Below are 27,947 nucleotides of genomic sequence, written 5' to 3'. Positions count from 1 at the left end.
AGTAGAGACCACTGACCTGTTTTATGTCCCTGTGATTGTCTCTTCCAGAATGCCACATAAATAGAAGCAAGTAATATGTCGTTTCTGAGTCTGACTTCTGTCATTTAGTGTCACATTTTTGAGATTTATCCTGGTTATTCCATGTATCACTAGTTCATTCCTTTTTATTTATTTATTTTGATCATTCCTTTTTACTGTATTATGAAACAAGGGCAAGAAGAGAGGATGGAATATTTCTAATAGAATCTCCTGTTTTTTTATCTCTTATGGTAGATTATTTTTTATAAAAAAAGAATCTTACCGCTTTCCTTTCTTTGCTCATTCCTCTGTGTGGCTCCAGTCACTGATCTTTACCCATGACCTGGGATTCCGCAGTGTATGACAGCTTGGTGATGTAGCAACTACTGAGGCTTTTGTTTTGTGAGAATCTTCCCATAGTAGTTTGCCCCCAATCCCTTCCACACCCCCAGATGAGCAGTGAGACACAGAATTACATCTCAAACGAGGGATGTTCATAGCTGTGGGTACCCGGCTTTTGGTACACATTTATAGCTTTTAGCTTTAAAAATTTTACTATTCATTTATTCAGTTGATCAAACTTCAGTAACACCTATTTCAAATGAATCTTATGCTCCATTTATATGAAAAAAGATCACTAGCCCAGCTTTTTCAGCTCTGACTACATTACAGTCCTGCTAGATCTCTGCCACATTGTGGTACTTAAGTGTCAACTCAAACATGAATGGGCTACATTAAAATTGTTTTTAACAAATAAGCTAAAAGTGCTATGCATAGTGTGCTTTTTAAAAAGACCTACATGTACACACAAATTTTAGGCTATGACTTTGTGTTTCTGAAGATGGCTAATACTGTTTGACTTAAAATAGTACTGTAAATTGACAGGCTGCAGTTGAGAGATTTCAGCACAAACACTGTATTGTGATTTAATCAGTTTTCTTTCTAAATTAACTCTTAAGCCTGCTGCAGTTTAAATTTGTCCTGGTGCTCTTTCTGTCTGTAATGATGACACTTTCATAACCTGTGCATGGATTCATTCACTCAGCATTACTTAGTGAGCACCTAGTATTGTGTCAGATATTTTCCTAAGCACTAAATGCATAGCAGCCACAAACCAGACAGAAATCACAGCGTCAAAGAGTACGGAAGGATTAGACGCTTGGTGCACACATTGCCTGTGTGTCGGATTTTCTACAGTAAAGTATCAATGGGCCTGTGTGGGCATTTTCTGCTTAGGCTACCGAATGCTTGAATTTTTAATTTTATTGAAATCTGAAGACATGTTTAACTTCTGTCAGTTTCAATAACTATGCCTTAGTTTTCCATAGTGTCAGAAGGTTTTTTGAAGGGATATACCTTAATTTTGAATGCTTTCTCATTTCTGATTCTGCCATTGTGGGCAGCCATTTCCTTCAGAACTGTCAGAAAATGTCCACGTTTTTGAAAGGCAGAACTTTAGTCCAAAATTGGGACACTAACTGCTGACCAGTAACTGAACTGCACATGTTGCATGTGTAAGTTTTTCTAGTCAGCTGGGCTATAAAATGGTTAAGGAAGCACACTGCCCAGAGACTGTGTGTGAGGGCACGTGCTCAACAGTGGGGTTTCCACGTTCTCGAGCCGCTGTGTCACCTGTTCCTTCCCTGTATTGCTCACTGTCCGGTGGGCGGTGTCCTAGGAAGCAGTAACAAGGCCAGGGTTTCTTCTTCTAAGGTAGCCCTTGCTTAAACATTCTTGCTACTTTAACTCTTACCTTCATCAAAGCATGTTTTTTTTTCTTTTACTTTGTGAGGTTTTTGGTAAAAAAATTGAAGTGTTTCCAGGGATTAGAATGAGATATTCTTGTCAGAAAAAGAAAGCTCTTGCTGTGTTCTAGAACAGAAACATAGCCTACACGGAAGACCAAAGAGGGAAGTAGTAAAATGCAAAGAAGGTATAAGAGATCCTCTTTCTAAAATACTTACCAAGGGATATGAGGTCTTTCTGTCTTTGTTGCCAAGCTGATTCAGGATTGAACTCTATGACTGAGTAGCCTTATTGATGCCAGCTTGTTTTACTATAGCTAGACTGGTGACTACAAAAGGAAAAAATGCCTAGGCTCACAAGATTTCTACCCAACTTAGGCCCAGTCCAAGAATTGAGCCATTTTTGTAGCTGTGGTAAGAAAAATCATAATGTTTCTTGGTTGAAATCAATAATGGTTAGGAATTGGTGACTAACCACCAGTATAATACATGGAAGAATTAGAGATAAAGATTTAGCCTAACCCTACCAGCTTCTTCAGAAAAGTAAAATTAGAAGTTTCTAGGTTGTCCGTGTTTCTGAGCATGAGTCACTAGGGTCTGCATTTCTTTCACGAGTCCACGATGAAACCAGCTCCAGTTCCTGGGATCTCCATCTGTGTTATAAGTAAAATGGAGCTCTTGATGAAGACCTGTATGTTCTGTTTTCTTAAATTTCTCATGGTGGCAGATTCTTTTAAAATGTCAGCATTAGCCAGGCATTATTAAAATCTACCTCATTCTCGGGCTGGAGAATTTAAGCAGATCAGGGCTCCTCAGGGATCAGCACTAGGCTCTGTCTTGATCATCTTTATATATCAGTTTTCTAAGGAAGGTAAGGTCACAGTGTAACTCAAACTTTTACGGATGCACAAACATTAAAAAAAAAGGGGGGGGGCACCTAGGTGGTTCTGTCCGTTAAGCATCTGACTTCAGCTCAGGTCATGATCCCGCGGTTTGTGAGTTCGAGCCCCTAATTGGGTCCGTGCTGATGGCTCAGAGTCTGAAGCCTGCTTCAGATTCTGTGTCTCTCTCTCTGTCCTTCCTCCATTCACATTCTCTGTCTCGGCAAATAGACAAAGAGAAGTAAGTGGTCCGTGTAGAGATAAATTTTACTTCAAAGACTTTCATTAATCAGTTACTTCATGGGAAGCATTAGGGCTCGCTCTCTCACACACACACACACACACCCCGTGCATGCATTTTATGTGGGACAAAACATTTTAACCTTTATGTTTTGTGCAATCTCTTTTAGCACTGTTGGGATTTTGTTTTGAAAACTTAGAAGATTCCAGAAGGGGGACCTAACTAAACCAGTTATAAGGATTAGTAATGAAAATTACAACTGGAATTTTCAAAAGAATGAGCATACTTTTCATAAGTGACTTTTTATGATTAAACATCTTCAGTTTACTTAATTTAGCAACTAATGACCTAATAGACTAGAACTTCATCCTGTCTACCTTTTTTGTATCTCTGTTGCCGAGTTCCCAGTGTGCTTGGGCTTGAGTTTCAGAGATGCTGCAGCACAGTAAGAGATTGACTGAATGAGAGTACTCTGATTGCTTTTTTATAATCTTTAACTAGAGAGGGGATATACGTCCTGACCTTTGTACTAATTAACTTTGAAGTTAAAATCGATGAATATTTATATGTTAAGCTTCCAGGTGGACTGTTACTTAAACTCTAAGCAGCATTTTTTTGCTAACTGTCTCATTTGTTTTTGGAGAAGGAAGAATGCATTATTTTAGTTTTGAATCATTTTTTAGAGAAGGTGTAACTTGAAATGTAGACAGTGCTGTAATTGGTCATTTTGGTTTGCTGCAAGCAAGACCGTGCTCAGTTTGGGATGTCTAAGTCACTGATTGCATGTTCACAAGGAATTAGGGGGAAATAAACTGGAGTAAGATACGACATGTTGAAATGTAATTGCAACAAAAACCTTTGTAATTACCATTGTTTTATGTTGGCAGGGCTTGTGTGACTGCTCTTCTGCTAAAATAGCTTAGTAAGTAAGCCTTGTCAGTTCGATTCCTGCACTACCAAAACATAGTTAACTTACACTGAAATTGACTCCTTTTAATAAACTGGAGGTATCTCCAAAACTAGATAGCCTCTCTCTCTCATACTAACGCAGAATAATGTACAGTAGTGGATAAACATTTTTAATCTCATGAAAACATATTAGTTTTCTCCTTTTTCTCTTGAAGGACTAATGATTTACTACAGTAGTTTTTTTTCAGCTTTTTGATGGCAGTGTCAAAAAAGTATACATTTCATTGATAACCTGTAATGCAAACGGAGGAGAAACTGGCAAGTGCACTGTTGGTTCTGCCGCTCACATGCCCTTTCTGTGTTCCACCCACAGCGCAAGTGGATGTGCTGTCCGCCGCGCTGCGCGCTTCCAGTCTGGACGCCCATGAGGAGGTTGGCGACACTGAAAAGAGAAGTGATGGGCAGGATGTGCCGGGTGCAAATGAGCTGCCAAACTGTAAAATAAATCACGATGCCTCCGTGCCTTTAATCAGAGACACCTTTGAGGTAACGCACTCATTCAAGTGTTTATCCAGTGAGAATAGTTCCAGTCCGAAAAGTCTTCTGTTGGGTAATAGTTGTAGCTAATCACTTTCTCGTTAGTACGTTCCTTTTGTGGCTGATTTTCTTAGCTGTCCCTCTTGCAGAAAGTCAATGTACTCGCCACCACATCCTGTCTTTGTGACATTAGTGTCATGTTCAGTGCTTGGAAAAGTGAATCCCAATCCTGTCTACACGACCATTTGAGTAGCCTCAATGTGTTAATGTAGCTCACTGCAGTGAAATAGTCTTACTGGAAACAAAGCCCTTTATCAAGAATAATTAACTCTTCCCTTTTCTTTTTGGAGAGGTGCTTTGTTTCTGATCGGACCATTTCACTGCAGCGAGCAACACAGTATTCTGAGCAGAAGATCGGGACTTGAGGCCATGTTGCGGAGGGGCCAGTGGCATTATCTGGACTCTGGAGTGTGAGGGTGGGTACTGTTCCTAGCATCATCTTCGCTTGTAACTGGAGCTGTTCTGTGTGATCCTTCCCTGATCTCTGCCTGCACCCCCCCCCCAAGCCAGCATCATTTGGGATCAGTATTTTTTATCTCATCTATTTAGATAAGTATGCCTCCTTACTCAGGCATAAGGAGTACACCACTGGTTGCCAGAATTGAATGGTCACAGATCAGAACGGCTTGAGCGATAAGCTGGGGGAAAGAGTGCCTACATACACATTGGGGACAGAGAGGGTCCTTAGAGCGTTAGTGGATTTCTGTTTTGTTTTTTGTAGGTGACATCTGGTAGAGTTAGAAATCTTTTATAATACCAGTGCTTGAGCATGAAACCCTGGCCACCTGTCAGCATTGGAGATTTGAATACTGAGACATCTCTGCCTTTTAGAAGGCCTTTGGTTTGTTTTGGAGGGTTTTTTGGAGCTGTTAAAATACTTTATTTGTGAAATTAGAGATAGCCGCAATAGAAACGGTAGAAGAAAAACTGTGTATGACCTCTCATGGCCTCTAAATACTATCTTATGAATAAGCTAATTTTAGATATTTGAGCCATTTCAAAACTGTGTCTAAATTTACAGTTTAATGAGTTTATTCTGGAATTTATTTTCATACATTTAGTCTATTCAAGTCTGATTTAAGTCGGGAAGTTCTTAGGAGGTCTTGAGTATGTTTATAAGCTTTTAAAAGTGTGAAGAATTTATGTATGTCTCATCTGGCAGTCTTGAAAGGTAAGTCACTTAGTAAGATGCTGTAAGTGAAGGAAACTGACAGAAGGGACAGTTGTTGATGAAAATATTTTTTCCTAACAGAATATGGACTCTGCCCTTCGCTATATTCATAATGACTCGGACTTGAGCACCAACAGCAGTTTTAGCCCTGATGAGGAGAGGAAATCTAAAGTACAAGTAAGTGACAAGTCTTTATGTGGTATGGGCCTTGTCCACTCCTGTTCTAAACCCATTTTCTACTGAATTTGGTCCTTCTTACAATGAGTTTTTTAAAAATAAGACTAGTATATCGTATTTTCTATAAGAAAATTTAAAGAGAGTAAAACACAAGCAGAACTCTTCCTTTTCGCACACCTGTGATCACATTCTGCAGAGTAACCATGGATCACAGCTCCTTGTATTTTTCTTCATAAACGTTTTTTTGGTGCAGTCACATGCACACACTTCCCTTTTTGTCGAGTCATGCCATCATACCTAGATATATCATGATACCTAATGTATCAAGAATTACAAGATACAGCTCAATTTCAGATGAAAATATGAAAAAATGTCCCTAATGTGGGAAAATATGTTGATGAAATATTTGGAATGTGATAATTTGTACCTTGCCTGTGTGGGTGTGTATGCGTGTGTGCATGAGTTGCCCTTTCCGCGTGCTTGCCGCCACCCCCACCTGCAGCACAGTGTCCATGGCGCCTGGCCTCCGTCTCGCAAAGGCATCACGCCTCTGTAGTGCCTCACTTGCCGTAGGTCCAGTCCTGTGTTGTTGAGGCCGTAGTGCACTCGTGATTGTGTGTGGTGGTTGCTCCTGGGACTGTCGGTTTCCTGTGTCAAGTGGTATGTGTTCTTTCTGTTTATTGTAAATAGAATTGGTGTTTACACCATTGTGAAACAATCTTTTCGCCACTTCTGTAGACATACTTTCAAGTCAATAAAAACAGACGGTCTCATTCTTTTAATGAATTTCAGTTTTAATTGACTTAAAAACTTTTTAATGTTTATATAATTTTGAGAGAGAGCATGCAAGCTAGGGAGGGGCAGAGAGAGAGAGACAGAATCAGAAGCAGGCTCCAGGCTCCAAGCTGTCAACACAGAGCCTGATGCCGGGCTCCAACTCATAAACTGCGAGACCATGACTTGAGCCAAAGTCAGATGCTTAAACTACTGAGCCACCCAGGTGCCTCATTTTACTTTTAAAAAATATATCAGTTTACATAGTTCAGAATTCAAAAGGTACAAAGGCAGTCAGTGATAGGTCTTCTCAGCTTTTCTCCTGTATCCACTTGACTGCCCCCAAAGCAACCAGTTTTGCATTTCTTTTGTATATTCTTCCAGAGCTGTATTACTTATACATGAGCAAGAGTGTGTATACTTCGTTTCCTCACATTTATACAGGTGGTCAGATGTTTATTCACTTTAAATTTTTATAGGTAGTTTGGTGCCTGGAGCCTGTTTCAGATTCTGTGTCTCCCTCTCTCTCTGCCCCTCCCCTGCTTGCACTCTCTGTCTGTCTCTGTCTCTGTCTCTCTCTCTCTCTCTCTCTCAAAAATAAACAAACATTAAAAATTTTAAAAAATATATAGATAGTTGCTCAATTTCCATCTGAAGGCAGGTGTTATTTTTATAAAATACATGCTGGTGATAGTGCACATGTAGTAGGTTACATCAAACTTTATAGTCTTTGAGATGTGCTGGTCTTTTAATGTGTCTTTTAAATTTAGTAATCAGTTCTAATCATCCTTTGAGCTGTTACCTGTTTTACGGTCTCACCATTTTTCTTTTAGATTTGCTTTTGTTTATTTACATATTTCCCTTAGCATGTTTTTCCCCTCTTTTCAGTTAGTAGATACCTAAAACTTTGAGACTGGGATTTTCTCTGTTAGTTGAGATGATATGTTAAATTCATGTATTTAGGGTGCCTGGGTGGTTCATTTGGTTGAACGGCTGACTCTTGATTTCGGCTCAGGTCATGATCCCAGCCAGGGTCATGGAATCGAGCTCTGCATCAGATTCTGCACTGAGTGTGGAGTCTGCTTAAAATTCTCATTCATTCTCTCTCTCCCTCTCCCCCTGCTCTCTCTCCCATCTTCCCCCACCCCCCCACCCCGTCTCTCCCCCTTATCCTCCATCTCCCCCTCCCCACTTGCCCCTCTCCCTGGTACTCGCATGCTCTTTCTCTCTCACATAAAAAAATAAAAATTAATATATTTAAAAATACGTTTATGTGATTTATGCCTACACTGCTAAAATGAATCACTGTCCTCTCTCTCTCCTCATTAGGATGTTGTGCCTCAGGCTCTGTTAGATCAGTATTTATCTATGACGGATCCCTCTCGTGCACAGACAGTCGACACTGAGATTGCTAAGCACTGTGCGTACAGCCTTCCCGGCGTGGCCCTGACGCTCGGCAGGCAGAACTGGCACTGCCTGAGAGAGACCTATGAGACGCTGGCGTCAGACATGCAGGTGAGCGAGGCGGCTCAGGAGTGAGCACGGTGTGTGTGCATGGAAGGCCTTGTGGTTTCCCCTTCAAACCCTACTAGAATTCCTGTTGACGTTCCAGCAAATACTTGATATTACAGGAAATTATGTGCAGAAGAGCTTAAAAGTAATACAAGAGGTTTCTTTTTGTATGGTCCAAGTTCCTAACTTACAAACGTGTTATTGCCTGAAGTTTATGTGTAGATTACTTCTGGACATAGTGTTATAAATGGCTTCTTTGATTTTTTTTTTTTTTTTTTAACCTTAATAGAGCTGTACGTAGTGGAGTTAGCACTTCTGAGCTCTGGCCCTGGGTGGGCGGGTGTTGCCGTAATAAAGGTGGGGGAAGTTCAGTGTGGTGCATGTGTGCGTGTGCACATGTGCACACTTTGTCCAGACCCACCACTACCACTCTCCTCTCTGGAAGAAAACAAAATATGAAATGTTGACCTGGGTCCTCTTGTCTGGATATCTCTGTATTTTTTGTGGCTCTTTCCCCAGATTTTGTTGATTTAACTTCCCATAGCATTAGGTCTGGTTTCTATGGTACACCAAAATTTTGCCCCTCTTCCACAAAATCTGTTCCTTCAGTGAAATTTAATCTCTCGGTTATTAAGAAAGCAGTCTGGTTAGACTAATTTATGCTGAGATATGAAAGATTTTCCCTTAAATGTGTTAGTAGTTGTTGCATTTTTCAAGGAATCATGCTGTTGATGAAGCAAGGTAGGAGTTGAAAGTAATCTTAAGAGAACATGGTTTAAGTTCCTCCACTGAGCTATGAGATTAGGAAGCAAGGGTCCGGGTGAAGTGAATTTATCCCGTGTTCACACACTTCTTCACTAGTAGAACTGGGCAGGTGACCACAAAGGCCCAGTTTCCAGAATGCTGTATCCTCCATATTGGTGGTTTTCCATCTTCAGTCCACAGACCTTTCAGGGTTCCTGTGGCATGTGCACCTCAGGGCTCCCTGGTGACTAGGAAGGCCCTGGATGACTTGGGCTTCATGCCGCCTCTGTCCCTTCCACTCAATCAGAACACCTCTGCCTTCATCTACTTGAGGTGTTGAATGTGGGTACAAAATTTTATTTCAAGAATCGGGTCTAGTGTTTGGGGATAAAACCCTGCTGTAAACGCTTCTCTGCAAGTAGAGTGTTTTAAGGTAACTAACAAAGTAAAAATTTTAAAATTAAGACCACGTGAAGAAAAGCATTTAATGTAAATTTCCCTACATTTTCATATTCTTACATTACCTTAGTTCCTTAAAAACCAGTTTGACTATTGTTTTTTAATTCAAGATGGGCTGTACAGGAATCAGAAGGGGAACAGTCAGGCGAGGATGATGGATGTGGGACACATCTGTAAATCGGGCATCGTTCAGAGAACTACGAAGATTATGCCATTGGTGATTTCCAGTACTCCTTCCCTTCGTAAATGAAAGGAGAGAATACATACTGTGCAGAGCTTTGAAATTTTCTCAGCCAGTTTTTGATACATAGCAGACATTGAGGATCTGTTGTTGCCATTACTTCTGTTCTGCGTTAGTGGTTAGAGATTGGTGATGTTCTGATGTAAGTTAGCCTTCATGGACTGAGAGTAGAAGCACTCAGCGCTGTGTGTTTCACTTACACAAACATGGTCATCTCTGTCTCTGCAGTGGAAGGTTCGAAGGACGTTGGCCTTCTCCATCCACGAGCTGGCAGTTATTCTCGGTGATCAGCTGACAGCTGCCGATCTGGTTCCGATCTTCAATGGATTTTTAAAAGACCTCGACGAAGTCAGGATAGGTGTCCTTAAACATTTGCATGATTTTCTGAAGGTAACTTTTGAATCATTCTGCACAAAAACACACTAAAGTTCCACTGTGGACTGAAATTTTTGATTTTCTGTTTCCACCAAGGTTAAGTTTCTGTATGTTCATGAGTCACAAAATGTAGCCATGAGTTGATAGATGTAATGACTTTAAAAAAAGTCCCATTCTTTTCACTTTTGCTGGTGATCTTTCAGTTTTTAATTTTTAGAATATTTATGCTAAATCTCATTTCTAAACGGTGTTACATCATGATTACAAACACTTGTACTTTTTTGCCCCAAAATTATTGAATTAAAAATACGTGCAAAAATTCCATGAACATTAAGTTTGGAGGCTTTGTGATATTTTAGGAGTCTGAGAATTTTCCGGTAGTCTTCACTCCATGGTGTGGATCTCTGGCATTGCAAGTGAGCAGGGGTGGTCTTAAAAATTGTTAGTCCTTGAATACTGTTGTTTCTTAGACTTTACCTTTGAAATGGGCTCTTGTAGTTTGAGGTTTTGTGGTACAGAAGTACTGTAATCCTGCTTTTAAAAAAACATTGATACTGTAGTGTTATATTTTATACAGATCAGACTTAAATTTCTCTGATTGTCCCAAAAATGTCCTTTATAGCCTCCCCCCACTAAAATTCAGAATCCAATCAGGAATTGCATGTTGAGTTTACTTTTTTAAAAATGTCTATTTATTTTGAGGTAGAAGGAGTGCGTGAGGGGGAGAGAGAGAGAGTCCCAAGCAGGCTTTGCACTGTCAGCGCAGAGCCCGATGCAGGGCTCAGTCTCACAAACCATGGGATCACGACCTGGGTCAAAATGAAGAGTTGGACATTTACCTGACTGAGCCACCCAGGTGCTCCTACATATTGAATTTAAATATTGTATCTCTTTAGCCCTCTTGATCTAGAATGGTTTTCCTGACTTTTGTCTTTATTGTCATTGGCATTTTTGAAGATCTGAGCCTGTTCTACAGAATGTTCTCAATGTGAAGTTGAGGACTGTCACCCAGTGAGATTCAGGACACACAGGTTTTCTTTGCAGCCACGTTGCTTGTCTGTGTGTCACATCGGGAGGAGCATAATCACTGGTGATGCTGACTCTGGTACCTTGATTATGTCGGCTCGTTTTCCTCTGTTGTAACAACCTTTCGCCTTCGTGATTAATAATTACTTGGTGGGGAGCACCTCAGTGAATTGGTCGGTTAAGCCTCTGACATCAGCTCAGGTCATGATCTCACAGTTCGTGAGTTTGAGCCCTGCATTGGGTAAAACACAAGCCGCTGCTTTTCTGTCCCCCTCTCTCTGTCCCTCGCTCACGTGCTCGCTCTTACTCTTCCTCAAAAAAAAAATAATAAAACTAATCTTAAAAATAATGGTAATTACTTGGTGGGGCAAGTCTTTCTCCTCCAAGTCTCACACAGGGCTTTGGCATCCGTGCATCTATACACAGCCCTTGCCTAAATTGGTGGTTACTGTGTTGGTTGTAAAAATCTGATTTTCTATTTTTATAATTTCTGCCCCATTTATCAGTTGACATTCTCATGTAAAGCTACTCTTTCCCTTCCCTTCCTCCCCGTTCTTGGAAGGTTTTTTTTTTAGTGTTAAGTGTGAACTCCAGAATTCTTTTTTTAACTCTCTTATTTTTTTAATAATATATTTTTTCCTTTACATTCCTTGTCTTCTCTCTTTCTCTCTTTCTTTTCTCAGAATTCTTTTTCTATTTAGTGTAATCCATTTTGTCCTTGATTCTGAACATCAGTTTGACTACCAGGAACCCCTGAAAGCTGCCTTCTGTGCCCCTTTTGATCTGTCCCCTCACATTTAAGCACATCCTTACTTCCAGGCCCACCTTATCCTTTCTTTCCCTGGTTTTGAGTCCACTCTTTCTTCAGGGAGCCTGGTGGTTTTTAGTGGAGAGTGGTGTTTAGCAGCCGGGACCCAGGCACCGGGTGTGCACACTGCTCCCACGGGTCCATTTCCTTACGCCTTTTCAGGGGACAGGAGCTGGGGTAGGGGGTTGTTTGTTTGTCTTAATGACTGAGTTCATCTTAATCATTCAGCTTCCAGTCCCATACGATTTCCTCTCCTTTTTCCACTTCATGTTTTTTCTTTCCTCTCATGGTAAAAACTCTGTTCTTAACATGAAACATACTCAGTCATTTGCTCAGCTCCACATCATACTTGAAGTAGTTTCAGAATTACTCCACCCATAATAATTCTGACATCAACTCAATTCAGTAACATTCAAGATTTCTTTCAGCACTTTGTCCTTAGAACATATCCTCCAAACATGTATAGTCAGAGGACTCTCTTTCTTTGTGATTCTTACCTGTTTGATATATAATTAAGTGTGCTTCTATTGGTATCACATTTATGGTTTTCCCCCTCGCTGACTATAGACCTACTTCAGCATACCTGTAGAGCAATTACTGGGATAAATTTATTCTTTTCACTCAAAAATTCTATATCGAGCACTTACCATGTGCCGGCACGGTGCCACCCCCTAGGCTCACATCTGTGAATAGAGCACATTATTGTCACCAAAGAGTTCATAGTAACACAGGCGTCCAGTGAACAAAGTCAGTGCTAGCATAAAGCCGTGCCCAAGGTGCTGTAGGGCTCTGAGGGGATCATACACAGCTCAAGGAACAAATATTTCAAAAGAGGGCACTCTTGGTGGTAAATGGGATTATCAGGGAGAAGTAAACTTAACAATTTTTAAAACAATTAGATGGACCTGCTGTATTTGTTCTCCTTTAGAAGAATTAACTATATTGTTTATATCATTTTCAAGCAGTGTGGTAAAAGTAATAATGCCTATATATTGTCTTAGTGCATATTTTTATTTTGTCACTTCAGCTTCTTCATATTGACAAAAGAAGAGAATATCTTTATCAACTTCAGGAGTTTTTGGTGACAGATAATAGTAGAAATTGGCGCTTTCGAGCTGAACTGGCTGAGTAAGTTCTAACAACTCATTGGACTGTAGTTTGGAGGCATATTTACTTCATGTTTACCTTTTCTAGATTTGTTTGAGTACATCCAAATTTCTGTCTGGCATTCTATTCCTTTTTAACATTTCTGGAAATGCAAATGTTGCCAACAGTGAACTTTCTTAGCCTTTTTTTTTTTTAAGCCTATTTCTCCTCCCCCCCCACTTATTATTGTGATAAAATACACATAACCAAATTTGCTATTGGTGAAATGTAGTAGGTTCAGTGTTAGGCAACCATTATGACTGTTTGGTTCTGGAACATTCCATCCTCCCAAAAGGAACACCATACCCTTTCCCAGTCACTCCTCATCCCTCTCTGCGTTTGACTTCTAGCAATTGTTAATCTGTTATGTGTGGCTTTGCCTGTTCTGGACATTTCATACAAGTGGAATTATATGATATGTGGCCTTTTGTGTCTGATTTCTCCACTTAGCATAGTATTTTCAAGATTCAAGTTGCTTTTTATGACTGAATAATACTGCTTTGTGTACCAGTTTTTTAAATCCATTCATCCATTGATGCATGTTTGGGTTGTTTCTACTTTTTTGGCTGAGGTGACTTGGGTACTGCTCTGAACATTCATATACAGGTTTTTCTGTGAGCCCTATCTTCAGTTATTTTGTGGTGGATTTGCTGGGGTATGTAATTCTGTTTAGTTTGTTGAGGAGCCACCGTTTGCCACAACAATTGTACCATTTTGCATTCCCACGAGCAGTGTACAGGGTTTAGTTTTACCACATCCTCCCCAACACTTGGTATTTGCCTTTTTTAAAGAGGTTATAGCCATGATTATAGCAGGTGTGAAGCAGTGTTTCATGGTGATCTTGATTTGCATTTCCTTAATGACTAGTGGTACTTAACATTTTTTAATATGCTTGTTGACCATTTGTATATAATCTAAATAAATATCTACTCAAGTCCAATGCCCACTTTTTAATTGGGTTTATCTTAAATTGGATTAAGTTGTAGGAGTTCTTTCTATATTCTGGATTCCAGACCTCACTTGCATTTTTAAAAGCTATCTTTGCTGGGTATAGAATCAGGACTGCCAGTTTGGGTTGTTGTTTGTTGTTTTCTTCATACCTTAAAGGGGTCAGTCCACTGAGTTCTGGCTTGCCAGATTCTGACAAAATAGGCATAGCTCTTCTGCTATTAGTGTGGAGGGTTGGGTCCATCTGCTCAGGAGCAAGCTGGGTTTGGACTTTGTTGTTGCTGTGATTGCCTTCAGCACATGATACACTTTGGTTCTTCTCACCAGGGCCTGCCAGGGCCTTCTGCTGAGAGTGGGTGCTGGGGTGCCAGGGGGCCTTCTCACGTGTTAGCATTCCACCCTCAGCCCTCATGCACCACTGCAAAATGGCTAGGTCTCTTCCCTTCTCCTAGTTGTAGGCTGCTGTGAGGATATGGTTGGCTCGTGCTGGGAAAGGGGAGAATCTCAGTTATTTGAGGAGGCCCTGTGAGCCTGAGCTTTATCAGAATTTTGCCCTCTCCCTGTAACATCCAGTCTCTGCCTTGTATCTGTGGTCAGAGGCTCCTGCCCCTCCTCAGCAGGAGACTTGTGCCTGTACCGGTGCACCTTCTTAGTTCAGAAGGTTCACTCCCCTTCTCCCTAGGACAGATTTCACTCTTCTCCTCTGCCCCCAGCTGCAGTGTTTGCCTGCGCCCAGGCATGGGCAGGCTCTGCTGCCCCTTGCCCTCCTGCCTTAAGGCTCGGGCTTGGTAAAGAGAAGAGCCCAGGAGGGGAGTGCATGGGGTTTGATGCCTATCCCCCAGCATGTGTCGCTTATTTCCTGCCTGCTAAGGGGCCCCTCTCCAGTTTGCTTTCCTGATGCCAGACTGTCTCATGTGATGTGTACCCAGGGGAGGGCAGCAAGAAAATTCACAAGAGTTGATAAGTGTACACGCCTCTGTCTCTGAGGATTTATGTTTGTATATATACACAGGTACATTGGTCATTGCTACATTGTGTACATTCCTGTTTCTAGCTCATTCCCTGCTGGCTACAAATGTAAATAGTCTTAACCATAAAATCGAAAGGGAAAAAGTCTCATTTGTATCTAAGATATTTTTTCTAGGGCATTGTTGTGTCCACTCAAAGTAGCCACATGGACACTGTCAGTCTTCGGGTCTCACGAGACATAATAGGGACACTCACTAGAGGACCTCTTGACATCTGTTATGCCTCATAAGCCTTCGAGGCTGCTCAGAGCCTTGACCTTTCCACACCAGGCTGCCTAATGCTGCTAGAACTTCTTATTTAGGAAATTGATTTGTAGATGGAAGTGTCTCAGCATCTGAACACTTGCTTTGGAAAAAATATGTTCCATGTCCCAGTTGAACACACTAGGAAACTCTGCTCTGTGTCAGTCCCTGTGGACACAGAGTTCTGCCAGCGGGAGCTGCTTGAACTTGCATAGCGGTTAAATGCATTTCCAGACATACGGAGACGGGGGGGGGGGGGGGGGGGGGGGGGGGGGGGGGGGGGGGGGGGGGGGGGGGGGGGGGGGGGGGGGGTTGCCGTGCGGGAGAGACTGCGCTAATCACTGGTTTTCACATGCTCTTGTCTTACAGATCATGTCCAGTAGTGCAGATGATTCACATGATTCACTTGTTTTCTTTATTTACTTTACATTTTTAATTATAATTTTATCTTTATAATTTATTTTTATAGACAACTGATTTTACTTCTGGAATTATATAGTCCCAGAGATGTTTATGACTATTTGCGTCCCATTGCTCTGAATCTTTGTGCAGATAAAGTTTCTTCTGTTCGTTGGATTTCCTACAAGTTGGTATGTGTTAAAATTTTTACAATTTTAGAACAGCTATTTAAAAAGATCTTAGAACAGAAGATACATTCTTCACTTGTCTGTGTTCACCCTCCTAGGTCAGTGAGATGGTGAAGAAGCTGCACATGGCCACACCACCCACATTTGGAGTGGACCTCATCAATGAGCTTGTGGAAAACTTTGGTAGATGTCCCAAGTGGTCTGGTCGGCAAGCCTTTGTCTTTGTCTGCCAGGTAAGTGAAGACTTTCCCATTTATACACCTTTTTCTATCTAAAACTATCATTCTTTTTTCACTATTGGCCTCTCAACACCCTCTTTCTTATCTTTACGGAACAGAGTTTTGCTAAGGGGCTCATCATAGGATCACCCATTCTCTGGAGTTGGGTGTTTGCCCTGCCCCTCCCACAGCCGTCCACTAGAGGGTGCTCGGGGGTCCATGGCCCATCGCACGTGTGCAAGTGGATGTGACTGCACACTCGAGGGCTCCGTGGAGCCATTTAAAAACTGCGTGGGGACTTAAAATTATGTCATCTCTGTTTCAGGTTCTCAAGTGCCTGGAATATTGGTTTAAAAAGAAGTAACTAAAATCCGTAACACTGAAGTTGTCACTAAAAGATAATGCTAGCTGGTATTATGGTTTGATAGACCAACTCAGCAAATCTAAAGCAGCTGTTTCTCTTCCCCAGACTGTCATTGAGGATGATTGCCTTCCCATGGACCAGTTTGCTGTGCATCTGATGCCACATTTGCTAACCTTGGCAAATGATAGGGTTCCAAACGTTCGAGTGCTGCTTGCAAAGACATTAAGACAAACCCTGCTAGAGAAAGGTGGGTGGGCAGGTGACCGTGTCAGGAAATTGTACTTGATGGGGAGGGGCTTCGTAGACCATATGGGTAGGTAAGTCGCTGAGCAGTAGTGTATGTCCACAAACATAATCTGATAGAAGGATATATTCCTCCTGAGAGAGGACATAGATTAGAAGACAGGGACTTTTTTGCCTTTCTGCTCTAGTTGCATTTGTTTCATAATTGCAAACTTACTTGTTTGAAAAATTGGATTGTCACTTAAGATGGTATGTTAAACTCCTGCCTTTGGTTGGCCCCCTGACATCTGTTAGGGACTGTTGTTTGGGGCCAGCAGGCATGTTTGTGTTTCCCCCTCCTCCTCATCCATCAGACCAAAGACAAATGCCCCCTAGTATTTGCTTTGCTGCAAATCCTAATCTGCTCAAGATTTTGCTTATTTCTTTTAATCCCCCTAAAATACCTAATGAATATCACTTAAATGCATGAACTCATGAATGAAGCACAGAAAGAGGTTTGAGTTGATTTATAAGAGTATGAGTAAATGAATGCTGTTTCTTTATTCTCCTTTAGAATCCAGTTAAATTGTTTTAGGAACAATTACAAGGAAATAGCTAGAGAAGACTGGCTTTCAGTCTGCGTGTGTGATTGGTATTTGGGATGTTTTTTACTGAGTGAATTAATAGCTGTCAAACGTGTAAGTTTTAATATATCAGCTTAGCACAGTGAAGCCATTTAGTCTGTTCTTTTTAAAAACAGTCAAGATCAACATTCTAATTCTCAGGGCACCTGGGTGGCTCAGTCGGTTAAGTGCCCAACTTCGGCTTTGTGGGGTCAAGCCCCATGTCAGGCTCTATGCTGACAGCTCAGAGTCTGCAGCCTATTTCAGATTCTGTCTCTGGCTCTCTCTGCCCCTCCCCTGCTTGTGCACTGTCTCTGGCTCTAACATAAATAAACATTAAAAAAAATTTTTTTTAAACCTTCTAATTCTTTTACATTTGGGGAGGGGTTTTTTGTATCACGGAAATCAGTTTGGATTACTGTTTATAATTCCGCGTGGCTTGTGTTTATACTTGGAGAAGTTAGAATTATGATGAAGAACTTCGTGCTCTCGATAAAACTGTGTGTTCATTAAAACTGATTTCATTTGTAATCTGCCCTTTCATTTCCAGAATACTTCTTAACCTCTGCCACCTGTCATCAGGAAGCCGTAGAACAAACCATCATGGCTCTTCAGATGGATCGTGACAGTGATGTCAAGTATTTTGCAAGCATCCACCCTGCCAGCACCAAACTCTCTGAAGATGCCATGAGCACCGCTTCTTCTACCTACTAGAAAGCTTGAACCTTGTCGTCCTCCTGCTTCCTGGGGAACCACGGGCTGGCAGGCGCTCCACACGTGTGTGATCTGGGACAGCCTTTGGGAGGAGGAGAGACCTTCCTCTCTTGCAGACTTAATTGCAGATGCAAGTTGCCTACACTGATACCAGGGATCTTAAGAGTCAAGAGAAAGTACAGTAAACACTATTATCTTGACTTTAAGGGAAAGTAATTTCTCAGAGGATTATAATTGTCACCGAAGCCTTAAATCCTTCTGTCTTCCTGACTGAATGAAACTTGAATTGGCAGAGCATTTTCCTTATGGAAGGGATGAGATTCCCAGAGACCTGCATTGCTTTCTCCTGGTTTTATTTAAATAGGTGGAATGGCAGCCAGAAGGCGGCTGTGAGCCAGGATGCAAAAGAGACCGTCAGTATTAGCCCTGTTTCCACGCAGGCAAGGACCTGTCGGTTCTGTGGCCCTCTGCCCAGTCCGCCCTAAGTGTGAATAGTTTTTGACGTGTGTAAATGGGAGAGGAGATTTTGGGGGGTTTCTCCTAAGGGCTTGATGCTAACACTAAAGTAGAATCTGATTTTAACTCTTAAATGCAGCATATTGCTGTGTACGTTACAGAACGTTGGCCAAGTATCTATGTCCTGATTTTTTTCATGCTGGTCATGACCTGAAGGAGTTTATTGGCACGTGTGCTGTATGTCAGGTGTTTTTTATCTTGATCACGACCGGCTGTGGGGTGCGGCTTTCCTTCATGCGCTGCACACACCTGTGACCACTCTAGGGAGTGCTGCCGTCTTTAATCGTGCTCTTTAACCTGTTGTGGCACAAGTTTTCTTGTCCAAATAAAATTTATTAATGAGATCTATTTAGAGAGATATATGCACTTCTGATTGTTTTCTAGGTGTCTGCAAATAAATGCAATTTGTGACCTATAGCACTGATTTAGTATAAAGTGGGAAAACTAGATTAAAATATTTCTTTTAAGTAGCTTAGTAATGTCTTTGCCATCTGCACCTGCCACTCAGGGCCAGACTTTGCTCTCGGTGGATAGTGGGTTGTCCTGGGCGCCAGGCCCCTGGGTCTCTGCCTGCAACTCCTGGAGGCCCAGGAGGCCTGGTGTGCACCGGGCACTAAGTGCTGAAGCTGTTTCCGGGCGAACATTCGGAGCCTCTGTCATTTCTGCAAAATGGGGTAGTGACACGGGCTTGTCCATGAGACAGCATGGAAGTGTCTGTCGCTCTGATGACCCCGGGATGGAAGGCCCTCGGCCCGAGTCCCCGTGGTGCATGTGTGAGCTTCGGTTTCAGTGACTCAGTTGCCAGGGACTCCTCAGGGTTGCAGAGGCAGGCAGGACGGGCCCCCTTGACCTTGGTGCGTGGATCTGGGAACGTGTAGGCTGCTTTCTGTTCAGACCATTACAGAGAAGCCTTGTGTTTCTTACTCTCGTGTTACAGCCCTGGGACCGTAGTATGAGCAAGTTGCGCTAGGACAGAGGAGGCAGGAAGTACACAGGCAGCGTGTGGAACGGGTGCTGAGGTCAGGGCTGGAGAGAATAGGAAGGTGATGAGGGGTCGGTGGGGCCTGGAAGGCAATCAGAGCAGAGATTGGAGGAGGGTGTGGCCTTGTAGCCAAATCTCTGGAGTGCATATTCTCTGATACTAAGTTCTGATAATACAGTTTGCCTCCCCAAATTTCAGGTGTATAAACTACAACTGAAATTGTGCAACTGTAAACAGACTACTGCAGTTACACACTAACAGCATCATTTTCTTTTAAGCAGTGGTAAGAATAGTATGTTTTGGGATGAAGAACTTGAACCTAGGGTAAGCTGATAAATGCACCTGCCAGTTCTTCCTCTTGAGCCTTCCTGCTGCCGCCCGGTCCCACGCTGAGGTGCCCCAGGGGCCACATGGCATTCCACTTATGCCCATGGCAGTGCCTACAAGAGCCACCTGCCCTGTTTAGCTGCGACTGTAATAAAAGCAACGCCAGTGTGGATGGTAATGAATTCAAAATAAGGAAAAAGATGCAGGTGTGACCTCTTAGATTCTCAACTGTATTTAGCCCTTGCAGCGGGCTGGCTGAGGTGTGGCTGGCCCTGCTTCAGGGCATGATGGAGAGCAGTGACTGGGTCCCCAGGACGGCCAGGGCGCCCTCTCGGTCAACGGGATTTCCTAAGGGAGAAGAGTGGGCTTCCAAAGGCAGCACAAACCCAAGCAAATGAGGAAAGTTGACGAATCAGCAGCTCTTTAATATCCTCTAGGAGGCAAGAACTACAAACCAGTTAGTACTCAAATTGATTTCATAATAGATGGATAAAATAGTAATAATGTTGTCCTAGGTATTTAATATGGGTGGCCAATCTTAGAAGATATTCGTGATCTTAGGACTTTTGAGGGAGGTCGACAAGATGAAGAGGAAAACTATTTTTCAAAAACTAGAGCTCATTACTCAGTGGGTACTGTTGGTAATTGCTGGGTGCTTCCTGTCCTCCACTCTCCCCTCCCAGGCGGGGAGCGTATGGCACACCCTTCCTCAAGCCTGCCTGGCTCTGCATCACGGTGCCGGATGTGATCTTGGCTACTCCGCCCCTTGTCTGAGAGAAATCTGTTGATGATCTTTCCTGAGTGTTCAGGGCATCCCTTTACCCAGCCCCAGATCTCCAGACCTGTTTGTGTAGTGGGATGGTTTGGGGGCTACCTTTTGGCTGTGATCTTTGTCCCTGTGTCTTGGAGGTATTTCTGTGACCACTGGTTTTTCTGGAACCCTCTAGCTGAGTTGGTGAGTGCCGAGTTCCTGAGAGAGCTTACCATGCAAATGTCCTCCAAGCCGCCCAAGCTGCTGGAACATCCATCCGAGGCAATTCTTAGTTTGCCTGGCAGGCAGTCGGGCCACAGTGTGTTACTGACCCTTCCCACACCTGTTGGGTTTGGGCCCCACATTATACGGGGTGAGTCTGCTTCCTGGCACCTCGGCAGCCAAGTACACTCAAGGAAGCAAGTTGAAAACCTGCCCCCTGCAGCGTCAGGGGAGCACGGAAGTCTGAAACAGCAGGCATGACGGCATATTGGGGAAGCATCGGGAGCACTACTTCACAGACACAGCTCCGAGGAGGGAGTGTCGAGGGGGCAGCGGGGTTTGAAACTGACCCATCAAAAAGCGGGCTCAGCATCTGGAACCCACGTGATCATTTCCTTGTACGGTAATGCTTCCGTGCAAGATTCCAGGGGATGGAAGGAATGAGTGACGGGAGGAAAAGAAACTCCCCGCAACTCGAAACCATGTGAATGGCCTTCTTACAATTAATAATCTTCTGAGGAAAAGGAGTTGAGTCTGGAAATAAATGTGAGTAAACAGGACTCTGTTGTTCTGTTGTATTTGTGAATTCCTGTCTCGAGCCTTTCTGAACTCCACGCGACAGGTGGAGAAGGTCAAGAGCAAGGCCACCTGGAGGGGTCAGTTGCTGGGGTTGGACGCCTGGGAAGGAAGGTGCCTGGCTGCACCTTGCACTAGGGCCTGTGGTCAGCAGGGTGGAGCCCCACGTGGATGGAGGCCAGGCCCTGCCCGCTTTGTGCTCGTGATGGTTAAGTGACCTGGATGAGTCAAAGCCAACAGGGTTCATGTACCTGCTGCTCATTAGGAAACCAAGGTGGTAGTTTGGGGAAGGGGAGGGTGAGGAAGCCCAATTCTCTGATTCTTCCACCAGAAACCCCAAATCCGAGACGATGTGATCCTTGAGTGCGAATGAATGTTTTGGCCCAGGGGAAGTGTTGACCTTGAGAACATCTGCCTGCTCATTAACACAGAAATCCCAACAGTGACATGTTTTGTTGAAGGCATTTCTGCAGTGAACTCCAATCAAGCCAACTGAATTCCTTCATCTGTTTTCTATAGAGAACAAACTCGTTTTAATCTTACAGAAACTATTTTCCTTAAGAATCCTTTTCCTAGAAACTTGGACAGCGAGCATTCCACTCCGGGATCATGTTTTACTCCACACAGGGTTTTACGTTGCTGTCGCAGATTTATTTTCACCAACTCATTTAAGTCAAATTTTGCTGATATAAATTTGGCCAGATTTGATACTTGTTTTTAGTAGGAAAGTTTAGCATATAAATCTCTCAGCCTGACCAGCTGTATTTCGTGTTCATGATGCCAACAGTTATTAATTGGATACAAAGCATGTACTGGGTCTTGTCTGTAGATGTTCTGTGAGGAATCAGGTGGCCTAGGAAACTGTTGCCACCTCCGTCCCTGTGAAATGCTGAGGCATGGAGCTCGCCAGTAGCCCAGCAGCCTGGAAGGGCACGAGTTTGGGAAGGAAAATATTGGAGGACAGGAACACTGCCTCTTCCGTCCCTGACAGGAGGAGAGTGGGCCAGCTTCTCCTGGGAAGTGGACAGTCTCACTTGGCTTTCTCTTCTCAGTTCCAGGGAGGCCACGCCGGCTGCCATTTAACCTCCCGTGCTGCCGCAGCAGGGCTTCGTCCCCTCAGTGGGAACCCCCACCCTCAACGAGAAATTTCTCAGGGACTCCCACAGTCACAACGGTGCAATGTGGTGTCTGTGTGCATCGGCAAGCCACCACCTGCTCTGTTTTGGATGGCCATTTATTCTGAGATGTTTCGAGTTGTTTTGTTCTGGCTTTTAAATATTGCTGTTTAGGGGTACCTGGGGTGCCTCAGCTGGTTGAAGTCTGACTTCAGCTTAGGTCATGATCTCCCGGTTCATGAGAATGAACATGAATGAGCCCGAGCATGGAGCCTGCTTCGGATTCTGTCTCCCTCTCTGCCCCCCCCATAAACATTATAAAGAAAAAGATTAAGTATTTAATATTTATTTCGTTTCTTAGTTGCCAACCAGTGCGTTAATATGTATGACAGCGCCCACCTGGCGTCTGGCCATCTGGACAGGTGATCATGGTCACAGTGGCCACATCAGCCACAGCTGGTATGCAAGCCTGAAGTCCAGGAAGTCCCAGGGGCAGCCCTCCTGTAGGTGACCAGAAGCAGCGAGCGTCAGTCAGGTACAGGGTTGTGGGACCAGGGTGGCGGCATCCTCCAGTGGCTTCAGAGTTTTCCCTTCGGCTCAGCCACCATCTCCTGTCAGCTGCCTCCTTCTGTACACAGATACCCCCACTGGTGGTCAGACTATCTGCTTGCTCAGCAAGGGTCCCCACTATCTTACATTTAAGGCAAAGAGCTAAACTGGTCAATCCTAAATCCACCCTTCCCTCCCCAGTTCCAGCTACTTGGTAGCATAAGCGCCTCCCATTTTTTCTCCTGTGCGTTATACCGAGGCGGCTCCTTCTGTACCTCTCAAACAAGAAAGGGTCTGCCTTGTGCAGCACTCAAGGTCAGTGTGACCTTCTGCAGATGCGTGAGCAGACCCATCGCTAGTTAACGCACTGAGGTGGGGTAACCAGACAAAAAATAAAAATCCAGAAAAGGAGGAGCCCGGACACTCTTACTCAAATATTTGTCACTGTTGATGTGAAAGTAAAATGTAACAGGATGTCCACACTTTAATGGCAATCTCGCTGTAAGGTCAGCATAAGTCAAAAGACCGAAGTCCGGGGAGCATGAAAGCATCACGCTCAGGGGCTCTTCCTCCCAAGGGGTCCCCGTGACACAGACAGGCCTGGGCAGCCCCACCTGCCTGTTGATGTTTCATTCCAGAGAACTCACCATTCCTCCCATGCGGCCCCTCCCTGCTTAGAAAGGCAGAGAGCAGATGTCATTGACATAATCTTAATAGCAGTAAGTGATAGATTTTTTTAGCCCCAGAATTTTTGGTGTGATCTTTATCCCAAGGCTACAAACAGGCTCGTGAAGAGACAGCTCATGCTTTGCTAATGGGAATTCTTGGCAAGTTTCTGGACTGTTGAGCTGGGCACCCCAGAGAATCAAGCTTGTTCCCCGCTCCCCGGGTCTGTTTTGAGGCCATCAGTACTGGGCCCACGATTCCTGCACAGAGGCTACTTCATTCCCTCTGTCCCAGGGGGTGTTGTGACAGCACACACATGCCATGTCACCGCTTTGTGCCTTGGTCTCCTGTGTTTGTAAACAAGACAACGGGCCCAAAGTGGAGTCGCTTATTATGTTATAATCTCCATGACTCCGCTTACAGCTTCAACTGTCTCAGAAATGGAATTTGAGGGTAATGGATTCAGGCCATCCTGGGAAAGCAACTTTGCAATAACCAACTTGATTTTTTTTTCTCTGCCAGTTATAACTTCTTTGTCTTTGCTCGCTGCAGCCTATGAAGATATCATTTCGTATAGCTCCTTGGAACTCCTTTGGTCTACTAGACAGGATATTGCCTGACCGAAGTCAATTTTTCCTCAAATTTTTAACATGCCTCAGTTTGTAACCAATCTGGTGTCAAATGTGGGATCTAAAAGAGACATCCCTCAGCCCCCAGGACCAGTGAGCAACCTGTCATAGGTACTGATCGAGCCTCTTGATCTTGCTGCTTTCTTGTTGCCTTGGAGGTGGTGGGTAAGTCCTTCTTAGCTACGACCGTACAGCTTTTGCATTATGAGCTTTCAGACTTTATTTGAGCCACCGCCACCCCCACCCCCACAGATTGGGTCTGACTTAAAAACCAAAATGGATCCAGATTTAACTAGGTCCAGCCTGAAAACTGGATTGCGTCCAAGGTCAGACTAGGTCCAAGTTGGAAACCGGACTGGGTCTAGGGTCGGACTAGGTCTAACTTAGCTGGACTGGGTCCAATGTGAGGCCTCAGATGAATAAAATTTGTTATATAAGGCTGAACAAGCAGGTTTACCTCACCAAGGATAATCTTGAGTTACATAGTGGCCACAGTGGACTTTTAACCTAGCTAAGCTTATCCATTTATGACATGCCTAGAGAAAAATGGGTCTTAGCCAAGCACTCACCATTAAAAGTAGAGGGGAAATTATTTTTCCCCGTCTACAGTTTCTGGTGACCAGGAAGACACCTGGTGGAACAACGCACTCACTGCAGCCAGGATCCTGGGGACAAGTGGCAGAAGCCAGCGAACTGTGAGAATGCTTACCAGTCAGCACTCCTGTGTCTCTGTGGTGCCTGGTCCAGAGAAGAAGGTAAAACCCTCCTGTGCCCCTCCCTTTATTCCCAGTTCAGACGGGCAAGCAAGAAGCATGCATAAGAATTAGGTCTTTTGGGGCACCTGGGGCGGGGTAGAGGGGGCGCTCGGTTGGTTAAGCATCTGACTCTTGATTCCATTCAGGTCATGATCTCTCAGTTCATGAGGTCAAGCCCCAAGTTAGGCTCCATGCTGACAGCTCAGAGCCTGCTTGGGAATCTGTCTTCCCCTCTCCCCAACCCTCCACTGCTTGCATTTTTCCCCTCTCACATAAACATTAAAAAAAGTAGATCTTTCAATTGTAACGTGGAATTTGCTTTCATTTACCCATTGGTTGTTGATCCTTTCTCTCCCATGGACAGTTGTATTGTCTTATTGTCCATCTCATTTTATATCCACAGAACTTAGCTTGTCAGCTTTTATGCTGGGGACCTCGAAAGTATAGCTGGACAAAAACATGGGTTACATTTTCCATGGGGGCTAGGGTCCAAACTTCTTTTGCCAACTCAGGGGAACTGTCTCTTCTGGCTGGCTGTGGATAATCAGACTGTAGTGTCTTTTGCACCTTCCTTGGGGACACCTCTTGTGTCAATGGGGTGGTTCAATACTAACAGGAATATTTATTGTTTGTCTCAGCTGAAAGACCAGCTATTTGAAAGAATTTTTTTTTAATTAGCTAAAAGGCCAGAAGTTGGCCAAACTGGAAGCTGATATTCAGAGCCTAATAGCAATTTTAGGCCTTCTCCCCAAAGTTAACATGAAACTTATGTGTCCCAAAGGGAAGAAAAATATTCTGAAGTCTTTGTAGAAAGATTTAATAAAATATTCCAAAGACACAGAACAGAGCTCTAAAACTAGAAAGTAGGAATCTTTTTTATTTCCTTAATTGATGATCTTCTCCCTGATATAAAAGCAAATTGCGGGCACCTGGGTGGCTCGGTTGAGTGTCCTGCACTTGATTTTGGCTCAGGTCATGATTTCAGGGTTGTGGGATCAAGCCCCACATGCTGAGCATGGAGACTGCTTAAGATTTTCTCTCTCCCTCTGCTCCTCTCCCCACTTGCATCCTCTGTATATAAAAAAAAAGGGGGGGGACAGTAAATTGAATATAATATAGTTGGGGACACCTGGGTGGCTCAGTCAGTTGAACATCCAACTCCTGTTTTCAGCTCAGGTCATATCTCAGGGTCATGGGAGCAAGCCCTGAATCAGGCTCTCCACTGATAATGGAGCCTGCTTGGGATTCTCTTTCTCTGAGCCTCCCTCCTCCACCCACTGCCACTCAAACTCTTTAAAAAAATTTTTTTTAAAGATAATGAAGTTGTGGTTGGGTAGGTGAGGCAGCCTCTTGAGATCATTCTGGTTGCAACCCAATCTTTGAGGAATTCAAAACAACTATACTTGGGGTGCCTGGCTCACTCACAGGAGTGAGCAACTCGATCTCAGAATCATGCGTTCAAGCCCCACACCGGGTGTAGAGATTACTAAAAACAAACTTTAAAAAATAAATAAGAACGTGTTTGCCTTACAAATTGAGCCTTCACAACAACAGAAACGTGGCTCTGAATCTAAAGCTCACCTGTCATTCTCATGAACCCTAAAACCTCCTCTGTTCACCTCAGAAGGCTTGCAGGTATAAAAGATGTGGACTTAGGGAATAAAAGACCTTCTTAGCAGAACATGCATTCTTTGTGCCTTTTGAGATGGAAGAGTTTCTCTACCTGGTCTGCTCGATGCAATGTTTGTCAGGAAAAAATATATATCTTTAAAATCTTCACAAATATTAGTGAAAAGTTTAAGCCACCTGAACAGATAACCTTACTTTATTCCATTCTGTCAGGAACAAAATTTAGATCCACCTGTTCTGTTGTAAACTAGTGAGTTTTGCATTCTTTCTACAGCTAAAGTCTTAAAATGAAAGCTACAAGATCTGTATCTATATATTTATGTATGTCAATGTATATATGTTATTGGTGTTGCTAAAATTTAATTTGTAAAGAGCCCCATTTAATTGGCTTAAAGACAAACGTATTATATACATCAAGTTTACTCTCAGAAATACAGAAACTAATCCAAATGGTTTTCTGGTTCCTGTGATCTTAGATAATCTTCAGTAAATCAAAGCTAGTTTTAGTTTGTTGGTTTAATTAAACAGGCATGTCTTATAGAGTTATTAACATTAAATATAATGTGTACATATTCTACCTTAGTTTACTAAAAAATCAAATAAGCTCACATTATCTCTGTTACAGGATTTGTCAGCAAGAAAGATAAGATGGTGCTAGCTGTTTAATATCATGAAATTTTCATGACTGGTCTAAATGTTAAGAACAAGTAAATTAAATAGATGTAAATGAACTTTCCAACAATTATGCTTTTGGGTATGTCTACCTAAAAATAGTCTTCAGGAGGCGGGGCCAAGATGGCAGAACAGCATGGAAGTTTTTCTTTTGCATCTTGTGTCCATGAAACACTAAATCATCCACACCTAGAAAACTGATTTGAGGATTAATGGGACCATCTGCACAACCTGAACCACGGAACTCAACAGTACGTGGCTTGGAGAGGTGAGATGGGGGAGACAGAAGCCACACAGGGCGCAGGGGCTGTTTTTGCTTGCAGAGAAAGGATGGAGATGAGGGAAAGTATAAGGAAAGCACTCCCCCCAAAAGCAGCTGGAGAGAAACAGGAAAAGCAGAAATAGCTGCAGGGACTGAACAAAAAGGGAGAAAGGAGAGGATTTAAATTCCATTAAGACACTATAAACAGGGGGAGCACAGAGTCTGAAACTCCACAGCTCAATACCTGGTCGTGCTCTGGTGGGAAGGGCGAATCCGCAGGAGCAGAGAGCGAGGTCCAAGGGGTCCTCAGGCCACAGTGGGAGAGGCGGTGTGACCACCCCACAGGCAAAGGTCCCAGCAGACTCCAGAGAACAACCACATTCGCTGGTGCTGGAACAAGGTCGTTAAGGGGGAAGCCTGGTGCCAGGTGTGTGTTGTGATTTTCCATAATCCCTTAAACGCTGCTGCTACACTATCACATTAACTTTTTCTGAGGCGGGCTGGCACCCAGCTGCAGTCTCCAGG

General features: G+C 43.4%; 1 protein-coding gene across 4 annotated transcripts in view; it reads left to right on the top strand.

Moving 5' to 3' along the window:
• Nucleotides 1-21,129, top strand: part of PPP4R1 (protein phosphatase 4 regulatory subunit 1) — a 64,114-nt gene extending 42,985 nt beyond the window's left edge. For all 4 annotated transcript variants that reach the window (XM_029921235.1, XM_029921233.1, XM_029921232.1 and 1 more), the window contains 9 exons: nt 4,168-4,340; nt 5,644-5,739; nt 7,843-8,028; nt 9,698-9,859; nt 12,706-12,806; nt 15,513-15,633; nt 15,729-15,863; nt 16,318-16,459; nt 17,608-21,129. In XM_029921235.1, the coding sequence (XP_029777095.1) occupies nt 4,168-4,340; nt 5,644-5,739; nt 7,843-8,028; nt 9,698-9,859; nt 12,706-12,806; nt 15,513-15,633; nt 15,729-15,863; nt 16,318-16,459; nt 17,608-17,771 (1,280 nt within the window). In that variant the 3' untranslated portion in view covers nt 17,772-21,129. The remainder of the gene's footprint in view (nt 1-4,167; nt 4,341-5,643; nt 5,740-7,842; nt 8,029-9,697; nt 9,860-12,705; nt 12,807-15,512; nt 15,634-15,728; nt 15,864-16,317; nt 16,460-17,607) is intronic.
• The last annotated feature ends 6,818 nt before the right edge of the window (nt 21,130-27,947 follow it).

Source organism: Suricata suricatta, chromosome 14, assembly GCF_006229205.1.
Source record: "Suricata suricatta isolate VVHF042 chromosome 14, meerkat_22Aug2017_6uvM2_HiC, whole genome shotgun sequence".
Taxonomy (NCBI): domain Eukaryota; kingdom Metazoa; phylum Chordata; class Mammalia; order Carnivora; family Herpestidae; genus Suricata; species Suricata suricatta.
This window is presented reverse-complemented; position numbering and strand designations above follow the sequence as displayed.